The sequence below is a fragment of the Malaclemys terrapin genome, chromosome 19 (genome assembly GCF_027887155.1).
Source record: "Malaclemys terrapin pileata isolate rMalTer1 chromosome 19, rMalTer1.hap1, whole genome shotgun sequence".
In the NCBI taxonomy this organism is placed as follows: domain Eukaryota; kingdom Metazoa; phylum Chordata; order Testudines; family Emydidae; genus Malaclemys; species Malaclemys terrapin.
Genome location: NC_071523.1, coordinates 15,634,154 through 15,652,476, shown reverse-complemented (window position 1 = coordinate 15,652,476; position 18,323 = coordinate 15,634,154). Strand labels below are relative to the sequence as shown.

At 46.2% G+C, this 18,323-nt stretch overlaps 1 protein-coding gene across 6 annotated transcripts in view; it reads left to right on the top strand.

Moving 5' to 3' along the window:
- The window catches only part of DVL1 (dishevelled segment polarity protein 1), a 180,091-nt gene that overhangs the window by 148,932 nt on the left and 12,836 nt on the right, over nucleotides 1-18,323 (top strand). For 5 of the 6 annotated variants that reach the window (XM_054009456.1, XM_054009458.1, XM_054009461.1 and 2 more), the window contains 6 exons: nucleotides 11,938-12,031; nucleotides 13,128-13,197; nucleotides 14,077-14,216; nucleotides 14,631-14,707; nucleotides 15,078-15,145; nucleotides 15,705-15,854. In XM_054009456.1, coding sequence (XP_053865431.1) covers nucleotides 11,938-12,031; nucleotides 13,128-13,197; nucleotides 14,077-14,216; nucleotides 14,631-14,707; nucleotides 15,078-15,145; nucleotides 15,705-15,854 — 599 coding nt within the window. The remainder of the gene's footprint in view (nucleotides 1-11,937; nucleotides 12,032-13,127; nucleotides 13,198-14,076; nucleotides 14,217-14,630; nucleotides 14,708-15,077; nucleotides 15,146-15,704; nucleotides 15,855-18,323) is intronic. The other variant, XM_054009457.1, reaches the window with a different exon arrangement.

Here is an 18,323-nt window from a genome sequence, read left to right as displayed (position 1 = left end):
AATATGTGCTCGCAAGACACAGTCTGGATGAAAAACACCCAGCCAAAGCTGATAATTTCACATGCAAATGGAAATTCCCTGTGCAAATGTGAGCCGTGGGGCATGGATCGCCAACGTGCGGAAATGCACGGACCAATCCTCAAATATTTTATACACAAGAGTAAGCCCATCAGCCTTCCCTGTGCCTAAATGATGTGCCGAATCTGGCCCTTTGCCTTTAACCTGCATCCATTCTAAGCTTCCCTAAAACCTTTGGGGTTTCCAAGAGAGCCTTGCAGCTCATTTTGTTTCTTGTAAATAAATGAATTATTTCCATGGCAGCAAGATATGCAGTGGGGCAGGATTAGCACAGTCAGGGTGGCTACTGAAGCACAGCATGCTAGACCCAGCTAAATCCTGTCCTATATTTTAATAAAGAAAACTCTGCACCTGACCCAAGATGAGAGAGAGATTCTTAGAAGCTGCTGCCAAGGCCCTTTCCTTTCTAGGCGAGGGCAGAAGTTCTTGGCATACAAAGCAGCTGCCAGGCTAGCGCGTCAGGAAGAGCAGTGTAATGGAATGCGCCAAGGTATGTTGTTCTCTAACAAAGACGATGTTCACAAGCGGATGAGAGATTCCGCTGGTGGGGGGAGAATTTTCTTCACCGGCAAACACAGCCCGATAGAAAACCAAACACGCTCCGGAGCTGCTGGGGATGGGGGCCTGAGGAAAGAGCTAAAGGGGGTAAGTTTGTTTAATGGCGTTGATAAACTCTAGTATTGGAGGCCGAGTTGAGAGTGGGGAGTGAGCGGGTGAGGGGGACAACACTGAGAGAAGAATCCAAATGTAAAGGATTTTATGGTGGTAACAACGAACTTTCTGTGGTACTTCTCTGAGTATTTGATTGATTTTTAACTTGGAGCGTTGCAGCAGAGTTGGTTAATTTCCAATCCAGTGAAAGCCGTGATGGGTTTTAGTGAGGGGGACTTTATTTCAGTGAGTGGATCTCTCAAGGCAGTACAGTTCCCCAATTCGACACCATCTTTTAGGTTTCTTTTCTTAACCAGAATCCTGTTACACCAAGATTCATGTATCATCTGTGCCTTATATGGTAGGAGACATCATTTTTTTCTTTTTTTTTAGTGCTGGCATATCTCTGTCTCAGGTTCTCTACAGACAGTAGTGATTTCACTCTCTTTTATGGTTCAGGGAGTTTCAGATTTTGATCTTCTGATTCATTTTGGTGTTTTTCTTCTGGGAGGTGGGAAAAAGATACAAAAAACTTTGTTCTCTTTAAAAAATGCCTTTAAAGCAATGTGATATAATGGGGTATAGTACACAAGTCATTAAACAGCGTAAACTTAGTGGCATTTGCAGGTAATGGGTGATACATTGAGTACAGAGCTGCTGGGGAGTAATCCATTCAATAAAGAGGTACTTTTCTAAAGTCTCTCTTCCTTCCCCTAAGACCGTAAATAGTTGGAAAACGAAAGGCTGTTAGGAAGTTAGGTTTTTGACAGTAGCCTATAATTATTATTAATAAGAACTCTTAGCTCTAATGTGGTCAAAATCGTGCGTGGCGAGAATTCCAACTGCACTGCCTTCAGATTTGCTGTAGTCTACTGCATGAAAGAACCAAATGAAAGAACGTTTTCTGAAGCGCTTTTTGCAAATTACGTCTATCGTTACCATTCCCCTCCCCCACCCCACTCTTTCCCCCTCTTTGGAGAAACCAGATTGCATTGATTGTCCTCGTTTTATAACCTCTGTGTAGCATTTAGTAGCCTTTCAGTTTTGAGGAGAGCTAAAGGAGTTTTTGGCCAGTGGTTGCAGCAGGAGACTGAGAGTCAGGACTCCTGGGTTCTATTCCTGGCGTGGCACTGACACCTGGTGACCCTGGGCAAGTCACACTCTTTGTCCAATTGCAAAATAGCAGTAATCATTCCTACCCGCCTCCCAGGGATGTTGTAAGGATTAAGTAATTAATTCTCATAAAGCACTTGTGAAATACTGGGTGTGAAAAGTGCTACTGAAATGCAAATTAGTATGACTATGTAATTGTAATATATATTTTCTTTACTGATGAAACGTGGAGTAAGCAGCAGTTCTGTTGAGGATGCAGGTATGAAAAAGTTGGCAAGAAGAACTTAAGAGATGGCTAAAATGTTATGGCAACGTGCAAGAGAAAATTAGTTTGATTCCTTTGATTTTTCCCTAATTATTCTTTTTTTTAAAGAAATCGCAGCGACTGTGGAGCCTGATATTTACAAACATGCTTTCACATCATCTAGAAGTCTTGCCAAGATTAACTGCTTTCCTTGTACTTGCACCCAAGGTTATTAAGACAGCTTAAAACCTTGCCCAGCTTCCCACAAGAAGGGATCAAGAATTAATTGAATTAAATGTGTACACATTTGCAGCATTCTTCAGGATAAATTCCTCTTCTTTCATTTCTTTCGCATACATTTTGCAAGTACCATTTTAACATCCTTCATCTGTGATGGAAGGATGCCAGAAAGCAAGCCAAGGGAAGTATATCTTAAGGCTGAAGATGTGGTCCTGAATTCTGAAAGACAAAGAGTGAAAGAGCCAATTTGGATTGCACAAAAACTGTCCCAAATCATGGACCATATTTTAGATCCAAATATGAACTGAGATCTTTTGTGGGTCTGATTTCCCCGGCCCCCCAACCCCTGGTTTCTGATGCAGAGTAGAACTGGAAATACTGCAGACCAAAAGAACATGACTCCTCTTAGTCTGATACCAGCTGGAAACAAAAGTGCCAGAAATCTTTCTGTTCTGTGGGATATCCAGTTCCATTTTTACAGATCGACAGTGTTCAGCGTTTGGAGAGGTGCATATCCTAATGGAACGCAGATTCCCAAATGAGACTCACTTCTCCAGACTAGTATAATTTGATCCAGGATCACCGAGGTACATGGAGAGGGTAAAGGTGTATCCTTTTGAAGATGCTGAGAGTGCGGTTGACAGTGGAATCAGCCTGCAAGTGATGCTGAAATGTTCTGACTGCCATCACTCTCACACGTACACAAGTATCTTTCCCCGGTTTGCCTGTTCTTTCTGTCTGATCCCTCTATCTGGGCTCATCCCTGTAGTCGTACTCTCATATAGTGTACATTGTCAGGCACCGGGACCGTCGTCTTTTTTTGTCTAGAGAGTGCCTAGCTCAGTCGGGCCTGGGGCACTACCGTAATGCAAATAAATAATACCCGAGTGCCCAGCTCCTCTGGCCTAGAGAGTAGGACACACGGGTAGTGGTGTTGGCCAGACCAGATACCACCTCTGCAGCACTTTAGAGCCAATTGGATGCTTTGAATGTCTGGAATTTCCTGAGGGTTACAAAACCATCTTCCTGAATCATTAAGCAGATTGTCTCCCTTTCCCTTCCGTTTGTAAGAATCGGTTTGTTACGCTTTTAATAACCACGCTCTGCTCTGACATGGTCTCCGTTGAGAAGGTATAATTTACCCTACCCCTTCAGAATTCCTTTGATATAATTATGAAAGGTAAGCAAGTCAGAAGGGGTAGGGTACATTATTCTTTAAGAAATCAGTAATAAAGGACGTATAAGATGGTGGTTGGTGGAAGAACCTCTAAGAAGATCTGACAGCTTAGGTTGAATGATGACCCAGAGTTTGGATGCTACCCTGTTTCCCCGAAAATAAGACATCCTCCGAAAATAAGGCCTACTTACAGTTTTGCCTCTCGTTGTAATATAAGGCATCCCCCCGATAATAAGACCTCCCCGATAATAAGGCATCCACCGATAATAAGGCATTTTTCATTTCTGAAAAATAAGACATCCCCTGAAAATAAGACCTAGCGCATCTTTGGGAGCAAAAATTAATATAAGACACTGTCTTATTTTCGGGGAAACAGGGTAGTTCTCAGACCTCTTTGAACCTGTAGAACCTCTAAGTCTCATGGGAAACAGGCTTTCTCTCAAGATTTCTGCTACTTCTTCCTTCTGTTCTGTTCCCTTTCTTGTGGTATTTTTGCACCTCTACTTCTGTAACACTCGCAACATGTCTGATGCGACTTCCATCTAGTGGCTGGGTCATTAGAAAATAACAGCCTACTACTAGCCACCAGCTAAGCTTTAATGGTAGAAGTCTAGCTTGTGATCTGGAAGACCCAAGTGCAAACCATGCTAATGACTTGTTACACTTCCAGCCCTGGCCAGAGCCCAGAATTGCAGAAGGAGCAGAGAAAATGGGAGGAAAAGTTAAGCGAACTCTGGATTGATGAGAATATTTTAGCCAAACTCTCTTGGCCATCCCTTGCATCAGACCAGTGTCTAAGATGTATCCATCTTGCTGGTATTTTAGCAATGGACTGTTACAAGTTACAATCAGGACATCTTTAATTGGTTTCAGTGCAATTAGGAACTGAGCTAATTTTACCCTTGTATATATCAAAGCTATCTTTGAAACACTGAGTCCCTGACTTGATGGGGGATTAAAACGTCACTTCTAAGTGCTCACAAAGTCAGAGAGCAGCTGCGTTTTCCAGCCAGATTTACTGCAGACAAATATTTTTAGTCCAGCCTGCCAGATAGAATCCGATTGAACCCCTGGTATAATTGCTCTTTGTGTTTCTAAGCAGCACCGTGTTGATGTGCCTCAGAGCAGGAGGGGAGAAATTGGCACAACCTGTCAGCCTGGGCAACTTGGGAGGTTTGTTTACTGGAAGTGCCTGGTGATAATAAGAATATTGACAGGGAGAGTGTGTGCTGGAAGATGCTTCTGTGTCAGAAATGTTGGCGGCAACACTAGGTCACTGCCAAGACTACTTGAGGCAAAATTGGGCTAGGGGGTCTTGAAGGTGTCTTATGTTTCTGCCCACTGGTCCTGTGATTTCCTGTCCAGACAAAACATCCTCTGTCTGCGAGGCGAAGGAAGAACTCTTTGCTACTGGGAGAAGTCCCTCCCTAATCTGACATCTCAGGCGTGGCATGGCATGTACATTTTGCCAACATCTCTAACCTAGAGCCTGCTGTTTACAATGGGAAACAGCAGCCAGTGGCATTAACCCCTTGATTGGCGTGACACTGTGAAACCAAACAAAGGATATGGTGAGCTGCATGGGATGTGTCCTGCGATCTGTTTATCCATTGCAAACCAGAATCCCACTCCTTAGGAGTTGTCTAGAGTGGCGTTTCTCAATGACTGGCCTGTGGACTGGCGCCGGTCCCTGAGATCTCCCTGACACAGTCTAGGGAGGCAGCAAGCCAGTCCCTGGTATGAAAAAGGTTGAGAAACACTGGTCTAGAGCAGCACCTTCTAAACTACTGCATGCTTCAGTAGATCGTTACAGACGCTGAAAATCAACTACATGATGCATAGCTGCTGGGAATTATTTAAAGCAGTTATAATCAGAAAAAGATGACAATATAAAAATTGCCATGTGTTTTTTCTTTCTGTCTCATGGCCCAACCCAGCTGCATGAAAGTCAATAGAAAGATTAGTGCGTGCTTCACCATGAGTCATGCTGGACTTCACCCCTTCCCCAGGGCTCACAGCATGGAATGAAATCTCGGCACAGGGTTAATTTGCCCACTGAAGTCCTACTCTTATCAGCCTAAGTAAGGCACTCGCCTCTCACTTGGCAGCCTTCCCAGGAATCTTGCTGTTTGACTTGCGTCCAAGCAGGAAAGTTTCCCCAGAGTCTCTCTTCAAGTAGCAGGCAGGTTCATGGGACTCAAGCAAACTCACTTTGCTGGACTTCAAGCCCACCTGATTGTTGTGGGTTGGAGAATTCAGCTCAGTCTTGAACGCAGTTAGGTTCATGCTCTACTAAGGAAAGACTCTGGGAGGAAAGAGGAGAAGAATGAAAATCCAGTGGGGAAAAATAGTGGTGGCAAAATGGACATTATGTGAAATTGACCCCTATGCAGAGCAGCCAACAAGATGTAGGCACCCCGGAAGCCATTCTGTACCATATGTGGAGTGCTTAGGTAGGATTTAAGGGTATGTCTACACTACGGGATTAATCCGAATTTAGATAATTCGGATTTGAGAAACAGGTTGTATAAAGCCGAAATGAGTGCGGCCACACTAGCACAGTAATTCGGTGGTGTGCGTCCAAGTACCGGGGCTAGCGTCGATTTCTGCACCGTTGCACTGTGGGTAGCAATTCCATAGCTATCCCATAGTTCCCGCAGTCTCCCGCGCCCATTGGGATTGTGGGTTAAGATCCCAGTGCCTGATGGGACAAAAAACATCGTCGCAGGTGGTTCTGGGTACAGCCTCACTTCCTCCCTCCCTCCCTCCCTGCATGAAAGCAACGGACGGCAGACAACCATTTTCGCGCCTTTTTTCCTGGGTGGGTGAACACTGCAGACTCCATACCACGGCAAGCATGGAGCCCGCTGAGGTCAAGACAGCACTCATGAATATTGCAAACACCTCGCGCGTTCTCGTGGAGTTTATGCTCAGCCAGGACCAGAAAAACGAGGCGAGGAGGCAGCGGCGGCGGCAGCGCAGCGACAAGCATGATGAGGACATGGACACGGACACGGACACAGAATTCAGTGAAACCACAGGCCCCGGTGCTTTGGAGATCATGTTGTTAATGGGGCAGATTCTATCCATGGAACGCCGATTCTGGGCAAGGGAAACAAGCACAGACTGGTGGGACCGCATAGTGTTGCAGGTCTGGGACGATTCCCAGTGGCTGCGGAACTTTCGCATGCGTAAGGGCACTTTCATGGAACTTTGTGACTTGCTGTCTCCTGCCCTGAAACGCCAGAATACCAAGATGAGAGCAGCCCTCACAGTTGAGAAGCGCGTGGCGATAGCCCTGTGGAAGCTTGCAACGCCAGACAGCTACCGGTCAGTCGGGAATCAATTTGGAGTGGGCAAATCTACTGTGGGGGCTGCTGTGATGCAAGTAGCCAAAGCAATCACTCAGGTGCTGCTACGAAAGTTAGTGACTCTGGGAAATGTGCAGGCTATAGTGGATGGTTTTGCTGCAATGGGATTCCCTAACTGTGGTGGGGCAATAGACGGAACCCATATCCCTATCTTGGCACCGGAGCACCAAGCCACCGAGTACATAAACCGCAAGGGGTACTTTTCAATGGTGCTGCAAGCACTTGTGGATCACAAGGGACGTTTCACCAACATCAACGCGGGCTGGGCGGGAAGGGTTCATGACGCTCGCGTCTTCAGGAACACTACTCTGTTTAAAGGGCTGCAGCAAGGGACTTACTTTCCGGACCAGAAAATAACCGTTGGGGATGTTGAAATGCCCATAGTTATTCTTGGGGACCCAGCCTACCCCTTAATGCCATGGCTTATGAAGCCATACACAGGCAGCCTGGACAGGAGTCAGGAGCTGTTTAACTACAGGCTAAGCAAGTGCAGAATGGTGGTAGAATGTGCATTTGGCCGTTTAAAAGGTCGCTGGCGTTCATTATTGACTCGCTCTGACCTCAGCCAAAGAAATCTCCCCATTGTTATTTCTGCTTGCTGTGTGCTCCACAATCTCTGTGAAAGTAAGGGGGAGACCTTTATGGCGGGGTGGGAGGCTGAGGCAAATCGCCTGGCTGCTGATTACGCGCAGCCAGACACCAGGGCGATTAGAAGATCACACCATGAAGCGCTGTGCATCAGAGAAGCTTTGAAAACCAGTTTCATGGCTGGCCAGGCTACCGTGTGAAATATCTGTTTGTTTCTCCTTCATGAAAACCCTCCCCCTTTACTGACTGATTTTCTGTAAGGAACCCACCCTGCCCCTTCCCCCAGCTTTCTTTCAAACCAAATAAAGTCACTATCATTTAAAAATCATTTATTCTTTATTAATAGATTAGAAAAAGAGGGAGGGAACCCGGGTGGTATTTGGGAGGAGGATTGCTGGGAAGGAAAAAGCCACAAAGAAAAGGTTAAAAAAATGACAGCCTTTTGCTTGGGCTGTCTACTGGGGTGGAATGGGAAGGTGTACGGAGCCTCCCCCCCCGCGTTCTTACACGTCTGGGTGGAGGAGGATACGGAACATGGGGAGGGGGGAGGGTGGAACAGGGGCTGAAGCGGCAGTCTGTTTTCCAGCAGTCGTTCCTGAACCTCCACCAGACGCCGGAGCAGCCCCAGCGTTGCATCCTTCATCCTCTGGTCTTCCTGCCGCCATCTCTCATCTCGATCGTCTCTCCTCTCCTCACGTTGGTCCCTCCTCTCCTCACGTTGGTCCCTCCTCTCCTCACGTTCACTGACTTCTTTCCTATACTTTGAAACTGTTTCCTTCCACTCATTCAGATGAGCTCTGTCACTCCTGCTGGATTGCATAATTTCAGAAAACATGTCCTCCCGCGTCTTCTTCTTACGACGCCTTATCTGTGATAACCTTCGGGATGGAGGAGGGAGGCTTGAGGAATTTGCAGCTGCTGTAGGGAGGGGAAAAAAGAGAGAATTGTTTTAAAAGCTACATTTTGCAGAACAATGCTTATACTCTTTCACGGTGACCAACACTGTTCACATTACATAGCACATGTGATTTCTGTGCAAGGTCGCATTTTGCCTCTTAATGCTGAGTGCTTGTGGCTTTGCTGCTAGAGATCACAGGTCTGGGCAACAGAATTCGGCTTGCATGCGGCCATGGTAAGCCATTGTTTTACAGCTTCTGCACCCTCCTTTCCCACATACCAAGCATAGCCTGTAGAGTGCTGCAGAAGCCTGGCCAATCTCAGCCAGTTGGGGGGGGGCAGTGTGGGGGGGCTTGTCTGGGCCCCTTCAGGCAAGTAGAGTGCTGCGGTTTTTCTGTTAACATTCAGCAGCACCAGAAAACAAACTAACCCCCCCCCCGCCATGAATTCTCTGGGATGATCACGGTACCCCTCCCCCCACCGCGTGGCTGGTATCAGGGAAGATCCCTGCAGGCACCAAACTACCCCCCCCCGCCGCCGACCCCCCCCCCTCGCCATGAATTCTCTGGGATGATCACGGTACCCTCCCCCCACCGCGTGGCTGGTAACAGGGAAGATCCCTGCTAGCCAAACGCGGAAAACTTCAGGGCCAATTTCCCATCTGCGCTTGGCTAACTGCAGGGAAGGATTTATTTTCCGCCACAGGCAAACAGCCCAGTAGGAACGGCCACCTCTGTCCCCTTAATTAAGTTCCCGTATTTCAACCAGGTTACCAGGAGTGATATCACTCTCCTGAGGATTACACAACAAGATAAAGAACGGATGTTGCTTGAATGCCAGCAAACACCGGGACCATACGCTGCCAGGCTTTGTCAGGCAATGATACCAGATTACTTGCTGCAAGCATGGCGTGGTCAAGTGTCCTACCATGGAGGAGGGAATAAGGATGCACTGCCCAGAAACCTTCTGGCAAGGCTTTCGGAGTACCTCCAGGAGAGCTTCATGGAGATGTCCCTGGAGGATTTCCGCTCCATCCCCATACACGTTAACAGACTTTTCCAGTAGCTACAGACTTTTCCAGTAGCTGAACTGACCGCGAATGCAAAGTCAGGCAAAGTAATCATTAAAAACCGTTTGCTTTTAAAACAAGTTTTATATTTTAAAAGGTAAACTCACCTGAGGTCCCTTCCATGGGGTCAGAGTCTTGGGTACTGGCTTGGGAGGCTTGGGAGGGTACTTCAGTCAGGGTGATAAAAAGATCCTGGCTGTTGGGGAGAATGGAGTGCTGTGTGCTCTCTGCAAGCTCATCCTCCTCCTCCTCCTCCTCCTCTACCCCATCGGCAGAATCCTCAGGCGTCGAGACTATCCCCGACCCAGAATCCACGAACAAAGGTGGGGTAGTGGTGGCAGCCCCCCCTAGAATTGCATGCAGCTCGGCGTAGTAGCGGCATGTCCGCGGCTCTGACCCGGAGCGACCGTTTGCCTCCTTTGTTTTTTGATAGGCTTGTCTGAGCTCCTTGACCTTCACGCGGCACTGCTCAGAGTCCCTATTGTGGCCTCTCTCCATCATGCCCTTGGAAATTTTTTCAAAAGTTTTTGCATTTCGTCTTTTAGAACGAAGTTCTGCAAGCACTGAATCCTCTCCCCATACAGCGATCAGATCCAGTACCTCCCTCACGGTCCATGCTGGTGCTCTTTTTCGATTATCAGCCTGCATGGTTACCTGTGCTGATGAGGTATCTGTGGTCACCTGTGCTCTCCACGCTGGGCAAACAGGAAATGAAGTTCAAATGTTCGCGGGGCTTTTCCTGTCTACCTGGCCAGTGCATCCGAGTTCGGATTGCTGTCCAGAGCGGTCACAATGATGCACTGTGGGATAGCTCCTGGAGGCCAATACCATCGAATTGCGGCCACACTAACCCTAATTCGAATTGCTAAAATCGATTTTGGCGCTACTCCGCTCGTTGGGGTGGAGTACAGAAATCGATTTAAAGGGCCCTTTACATCGAATTAAATGGCGTCGTTGTGTGGACGGTTACAGGGTTAATTCGAATTAAAGCTGATAAATCCGAATTAAAGTCGTAGTGTAGACCAGGCCTAAGTGGTGTGTGGGCTTTGCCAGTAATGGAGGCACTTGAACTCACTAGTTGCTTTTGAAAATGTAGGCTGTTGCCACTCTAAATGGAACTGCCCTGCTGGCTGGGGAAAGCATGTTGACGAGCTTTGAATTAATGTTGTGAACTCGGAGGATAAATCGAGAGGTTCACAAACCCTCCAGCTCCGCGAGGTTCCCGTCTCCAATATTCACTCCACAGCTCATACAGGAGTTGGATACTCCCGTTGTGAGGGATTCTCATGACAACAGGCTCCTTCATGAGATTTCCAGGGTTTGTCCTCTCTTGTGGTATTCCAGCATTTTGAACGTGGCCAGAGCCTTGTAGATCAGAGCCAGGTAGACATGGAAAAACAGGTCCAGGGTACCTCTTGCTCAGATATTTGAAGCAGGGACTTGTCAGCCCATTTGCTCTTGTAGCTGCTATGTTGTGCTGGTTAAAGATATAGCATTGTCTTTGTCTCGCTCAACTATTTTTAGAGTAACAAATAGAGAGGAAGGATGTTCTTGTGGTTACCCACCAGACTGGGATTTGTGAGATCCAGGTTCTGTCCTTCGCTCTGCCACAGACTGCTTGTGTGACCTTGGCCAAGTTGCTTTATTTCTTCGGGTCTCAGTTCCTCATCTGTAAAATGGGGATGATGCAACTTCCCTACGTCACCGATCAGTTCTGAAGAAAAATGCACGAATGGATGTGACACTCAGTGATTACAGTGCCTTCGAAAATCATAAAAACAAAAATAAATAAATGGCTGCGTGGCGATGGAACTTTCTCCATCCCATGGTCTGAGGAGCCATCGGAACAAGCATAACTAGTTGAGAGAGTTATTCCCTTAGCTATGAGGCCCCCATTAAGTTCCAAGTCACATGGGATTCCAGTTGCGTGGAGGAATAGCAGCATGCTGACAAGGATCTTTCTTTCTCCCTCCAGGGCTCTCAAAATGTAGCATCACATGATTCTCAAGCGTTCTCTGTGCTGGAGCCTTTCAGAGCAGAGATTAAAATCATTGCTTGGCCTACAGCTGTCTTTATTGTGTGCATTTTTCTTCATTGGATAATGGGGTCAGGACCACCACAAAGTACTAGGCAATGCTGGGTATCTGTGACCTTGGGTGGTTAAATCAGAAGGATTTGTGTTTGCCAAGTCGGGGGCTGAATTCCCTCTTGCTCCCGGAGAGGAGGAAGGTAGTAAATTATTCTCATTAATCCATGTTGTAATTTAGCCTGTAACTTCCTTGTCACAGTTAATCTACTGCCCTGTGCATGCTGCTAGGCAGAGACCAAGATCTAACACACTGGGGTGAGTGGCAGTTCAAGGAGGGAGGAGGGTGCGTCCTGAGCCAGATGCTGGGGCCTACATTTCTTGCCCCCTCCTGGATCTTCGGGCATCGGCCGTTTGTGGCAGGGTAGAGTTGCCAATGGCCTCACTTTTATGCAGCTGAATTGTGCTTTGAATTCTCCCCAGGCTGAGTAGCTCCACAGAGCAAAGTACTTCGTCCCGGCTCATACGGAAGCATAAACGCAGGAGGAGAAAACAAAGGATGCGCCAGATTGACAGGGTAAGGTTGGGGTGAGTCATGCCGCATCCGGCGGGGAGGGTCATGTTTCTGATGAGCGCAGTGTGTGCTAGAAAGAGGTTATGGGACTGGTCAACAGCCTACTGAAGCTAGTGGAAAGATTCCTATCCACTCCTATGGGCTTTGGAACAGGTTCTCAACCTAGGAATCTTGAAGTATTATCCCAGCGTGTTGTTTTTCTTCAGACCTCTGCCTTTGATGCTGAGTGACCCTGCTTCTTGCCCCATCTTCTCACTGCCACGTGCTCCCAGGAGACCGCCTCAGTGAGGACGCTGTCTTCAGTAAGGGGAAGGGTCAATGGCAAGGTTACTACAGGATCGGGTATTTGGCCTGCATCGTCCTCTCCTATTGACCTGAACGGGAGCAGAGGATGCTCAGGAAAAACTCAGCAACTTGCAAGGATTGTGTCTCGCTCCATTCTGGGACAGTGCTGCACCAGAGTGACTCTGAGGATGTATTATAATTTCATCAGGCACTTGTTTGCCTCTCATAAAAAAATATATATCCCCAGGGGCTTGAAAGAAACAGAATATGTTAAGCTCTTTTTGCTAGAACTGGGCTAACAGAAGAGCTATTCTCAAACATGTTTGCTGAACCTTGATAGTGTTTTGATTCACGTGTGTGTCCCGTTTTCTGTTTGCCTTTCTGCAAACTTTTGTGGGGTCATGTTTTATTTGCACGGATGGTTGGGAAGGAGCTTTGATCCATAGGAATACCAAGACTCGCATGCAAATGGGCATCTTTGCGACAGGAGTACTTTCTTTAGGTCTTCTGGTCCGAAACTGTACCACATGACTTAGCATGCACCGTTCAAATAGAGAATCCCTGGTATTGAGCATTGCTATGAGCCCCTTTCAAACAACCATTGGGTGAAATACATTTGTTGAAGAATTATGAATAAGGAATCAATTTCAAGATATCATGATGGGTTCCTAGGTGGTTCCCATGCAGAAGAAAGGTCCAAATCTGATCCGTTGGTTGCTCCCAATGAATTGCTCCCAGTTAGTTATTTTCATTGCTAGATTTTGAACCATTTGAAAGCTGGGATTCTGATGAAGCCTCCATTTTATTTTTCCAGTCATCCTCATTCAGCAGTATCACAGATTCAACCATGTCCCTGAATATCATCACTGTCACGCTCAATATGGGTAAGATGACGTTGTAGCATCGTTGTTGATTTTTATTCTTAATTCTATTTGTCGAGTGCTGTAAATGTTCATCGTTTGCTATTAAGGTCAAGACTTCGCATGATACAATAGCTGAGCTACTTAAATTAGCGCCTGATCCAAAGTTTAGAGATGAATGAAAAGATTCCCGTTGACTTCAAGGGGCATAAATGTTGACAGCTGTCCAGACTGCCAAATGAAGCATGTGAGTCTCAATCTAGTTCAGAGTGGATGTGGGTCCATATAACATAACCCACACCATAACTGTCTCAGATTTTCGATCTTCATGGCAGATACAGCAGGATAGGCCATGACTGTGGTCATTAGAGATGGAATTCTCCTCTTACTCCTAGAAGTGGGGTAAGGAGGGAAGGTAGCTTGGTGTTGGAGGCTTATGTTGCTGCCACCCATGTTGTCCCCATTGTTTGGATAAATAGACACTTTCAGACTTGTCAGTCCAACTCCTCTCACCAGCCCTGAATTCCTGCTGCCCCAGTGATGTATGGAGAAACAAACACGACCTGATGCTGTTAAGTGTTTTATTTCTAGGCGCAGACAGGTCTTTTCAGTACAGTTCCTCTTGCTTATTTTCTTTAAAATGTGCAAATTTTCAACAAGTCGTATGAAAAAATAATCCAAGATCAACAACCTCTCCCTGCTTGGATGAATATGCCAGGTACATACAACCAGCTCAACTTAGCCTCTTGGTCTGAATGTCTACAATGCTTCTGTTGATAATGTGGTGGTGGTGAGAAATCTGGAAGACACCTGTCTCTCTTAAGGCCATAGACTAATACTCTGCCAGCTTTCAGTGGCCTTTCATCACCTCGCTTGCTTTTTCTCCCCCCTCTACCTATCTAGAAAAGTATAATTTCCTGGGGATCAGCATTGTAGGACAGAGCAACGACCGAGGAGATGGTGGCATTTACATTGGCTCTATCATGAAAGGAGGAGCTGTGGCTGCAGACGGCCGAATTGAACCGGGAGACATGCTTCTACAGGTTGGTCCATGCCCCCAAAATTATGCCACTTGCTGAAATATTACTGGCTTCAGCTCGGCCTTTCCACCAGCTTCCCTCGTTCCAGAACCCGTGAGTGAAATTCACCCTTGTGCAAAGAAGTTTTAGCTTGCACAAGGTCTACCTACTACGTAAGTCTCCAAATCGTTGCCGTTTAACGTGAGCTCCCCCTGCTGGCTGGCTGACCAACTCTAGAGCAATGAAAAATCTCTTCAGTCTCTCCACCAAATGAAAACAAAGTTAAGACAAATTAAAGTTGGGGCCTCGCTCATAGTACTTGACAATGCCCTATTCATTGCTGTTGGCATGGGACAGGCTAACACTAGCCTAAGTAAAACGCCCTTTTCCCTTCAGTGACAACCTCTGACCATCATTGTCTTTTGTGACATGTTCCAGGTGAATGAGGTCAACTTTGAGAACATGAGCAATGATGACGCAGTGCGGGTTTTACGGGAAATAGTCTCCAAGCCTGGGTGAGTGTGTCACCAGATCCCTGTCTTCCCCCGTCTCCCGAAATATTGGTAGTGGGCAAAGCTCAAGAAGTTCAGCAGTTCAATCTGGATAAGCACCGAGAGTATGGATGCTTATCCTGACTATCTGAACCACTTGGAATAGGTCAGCCTCTGGCTGCTAGTATACCAGCTAAAACCAACATAGACTGGTAGCTATCTTGCTGATTCATTCCCTATGGGGATCCTAGGGCAAAAGACTCCTCAAAATGTGATTGTTCTATCTGGCCATCCCTGGGGAGGAACAAATTAGTTCACCGTGAGAGAGTATCCTTCTCTCGGTTCTACAGGGAAAGAGAACTGCGTCATCCATATTTATTTTCTCTATTTTCAGACCCATCAGCCTAACGGTGGCCAAGTGCTGGGACCCCACACCTAGGAGTTATTTCACTATCCCTAGGGGTAAGTGAGCAGCCAGTTACTCAGTTGCAAGGTTTTCAAAATCCATGGCACAAAGACCTCAAGGGTCAAGGCATTTCCAGCCACCCTGTCATCTTAGAAAGCTCCCCCCCCCGCCCCACAACCCTTTGCAAACAGATCAGAATATCTAGTTCTAAGTTGGGGGTGGCGGGGGGGCGCAGGGATTCTTTCTTTCTTGACTTCAGTTAGCTTTGGGTCTGGGCTCTGGGTCGGGTTTCACAGTATAATATGAGAAGACACCTGCTACAATCACAGGAAACTGATCATCTTGGATGTACCCCTCCAAATCTAACCCAACCATCCCTGCTTAGTGCCCTGGACGAAGGCAAGTGTCACTGAGAGGACACCCAAGGAGACAATTCCTTCTGGTCCTCCACGCTAGTGATCATCTGAGCCCTGTGCACATGAATGACAATGACCCAAGATACGGACAGTGTCCAAATAATTGTCTCCTACCCCCACTCACCCTCCGTTGAATCCTGCCGAGGTGGATTCTGCCAGAAATCTGATTTGTTTCTTTCTTTTTTGTTTGCTGTTCCAGCTGAACCAGTGAGGCCAATTGACCCTGCAGCATGGATCTCTCATACCACAGCCATGACGGGAGCGTACCCCCGTTACGGTATGAGCCCCTCCATGAGCACCATCACATCTACCAGCTCCTCACTAACAAGCTCAATTCACGATTCGGAAAGTAAGTCGCACTGCGGCCAGCACAGGGCAGGTCTCTTCTGCTCAGGGCCGGCAGTGTAGAGCTGCACAAAAAGCAAAGCAAGACACAAACAAACACGACAACTGCAAGAAAACATTTAAATTTTTAATTTTAACGTGTGGGGAGCATAAAACTTTCCGAAGGTTAACACAGTGATACCACAGTGTAGGAGGAGCAAGGTTTTGCACTTAGATTTTGCACCATAAGTTAGAAGAGCTTCCCCCATGTCTTCCAATCAAATGGAAGGCAGAGCTCCATCCTAATTTATCAGTCCCTTACAGAGCCAGAAGCCGTTTCCCCCAGGTGGATAACCTCGCAGATCAGGAACTGGGGCATTATGTTCGGAAACTTTTTTTATTTGCTTTCAAAACAGTCTTCACAGTGTTTTTAATACGGTTTAATTGGATTGCCGTTTCTTTTTTGGAACTTTATTCAATTTAAAAAAACAAACAAATGAAAATCAAAACCTGGTGACTTTTGTCCTGCAAGAGGAAATGAAGGGTCAGATTCTCTCCTCCACTGGTCTGGTCTGGTGTGACAATTCCTAAGTTCTCCTGTCTGCCAAGTGAGAAAGTTATTGTGGTTTCTTATCTTGGAAATGTTAGAACTGAAGAAATAAGTCTGTCTTTGTTCTCTAGTGTGAGTGCAGGGCACAATGCAGCATTTGATTTAAAACACATGGCACTGAGGCAAGACAAATACATACAGCAGGTGGCTGTTCAGCTCCTCACCACTGAGGCCCCAATTTAGGACTTAAGCACCATGCTTAAGTATTTTCCTGGATGAACGAATGAAGAATAAAGAGACCGGAAACTAAACACATTCTGCGGGACTGGTTCATGACTTCTTCCCAAATGTTGCCATCTAGCATCCCACTTTGAGCTGCTGCTGCTAACTGGTCCTGTTGATGCTCACAGGGCAACCAATGCACTGAGCAACTTAGCTAAACGCACTGGACACACTTGCCTATTGCCCTGCGAACAGCAACATTAAACAGCACTTTTGCCACAATCAGGATCAAATTCTTGTCTCGTTCTTACTCATAAAGTGGCCAAGCCTCGGTGTGTGTCCCGAAGCTTTTCTCCCCCCCCCACCGATTCCTCTGAGGCAGGCAGGACAGCTGCTGTGCTTTGCTGGCTGGCATATTTTTTCAAAGGAAGAAGAAATAGGGAGGAGCAATGCAAACTGGATGCTTTTGGTGGCTATTCATAATAGCATGTCCCTATTTAGAAAATTTGGGCCAAGATTTTCAATGGTGACCAGCTATTTTGGGGTCTCCGTTTGAAATACCCTCAGCTTAACATCCAAAAACTTAAATACCTCAAATGACTAGTGACAGCGGAAAGGGTTGGCTTATCTGAGTAGGTTAAAAGAGCGGGTGAGAATCGATAGATCTAGCTGTATTGCTCACACACACCTCCTTTAATCTTTGTTTTGCACTGAAAATATTCTCGGCTGCACAGGGTAATAAGAAAAAGAGATTGACTCTGTTAACTAACCGTGACACTGCCAATTATAGTTCAGGTGTTATTTCCACTGCAAGACTTGTTTTGCAATGAAATAATCTAAACGAAAAAGAACAGGAGTACTTGTGGCACCTTAGAGACTAACAAATTTATTAGTCTCTAAGGTGCCACAGGGACTCCTGTTCTTTTTGCGGATACAGACTAACACGGCTGTTACTCTGAAACTAATCTAAACTAGACGCTCTAAGGAACTTTACACCTTAAAAAGTGTTTATTTCTTTCCTACAGGTATTCTGTATGGAAAAACCCTTAATACAGAATGAGAACCTTCTGTAGAATTTTTAACCCAATCTGTAGCAAGGATATAATTCCCCACAGATTCTGTAGGTTGCCTTAAAATTTCTGTAGGGAGGAATCTCATCTCTGTTAAGTCTCCAATTCAGCAATCACTGAAGCCAGCTTCCATAACTCACGATCTTAATGTTAGGCAAGCGCTTAAGTACGTTGCTGAATTGGGGCCTAAAATCTATAGGTTGCTTAACGTAATTTCGGTAACCCCTTAGAGAAACCCTATTGGTTTCATTGCTAATAAGTTATATTAGATTTTTCCATAGGGGCAAAACAACAATCATCATCATCATCATCATCATCATAATTAATAAAGTAGACCTTCATTGCTCATTTAAAGGCTTTTGGGTTAATGATCAATGACAGAATCTTTCCTGGACAAATGTTTGGCTGAAGTATTAAATTCCTGGAGTTGTCTGTGCGTTGGTGGTGCCTTTATATTTAAAAGTACCAGCAGTTCCTGCCAGACCATGTAGGTGCTTGCTCACTCTCTGATTTCATAAGCGGACAGCAGATAGAATTACAGCCTCACCTTGAAACTCTAAAAGGGGAGTTATCTCTTTTCTAGGTCTTGTCTCTGCATCTCCCTAGACAGTAGGCGGCACCAACAAAAGGGGGCAAAATATTATCAGCAGTC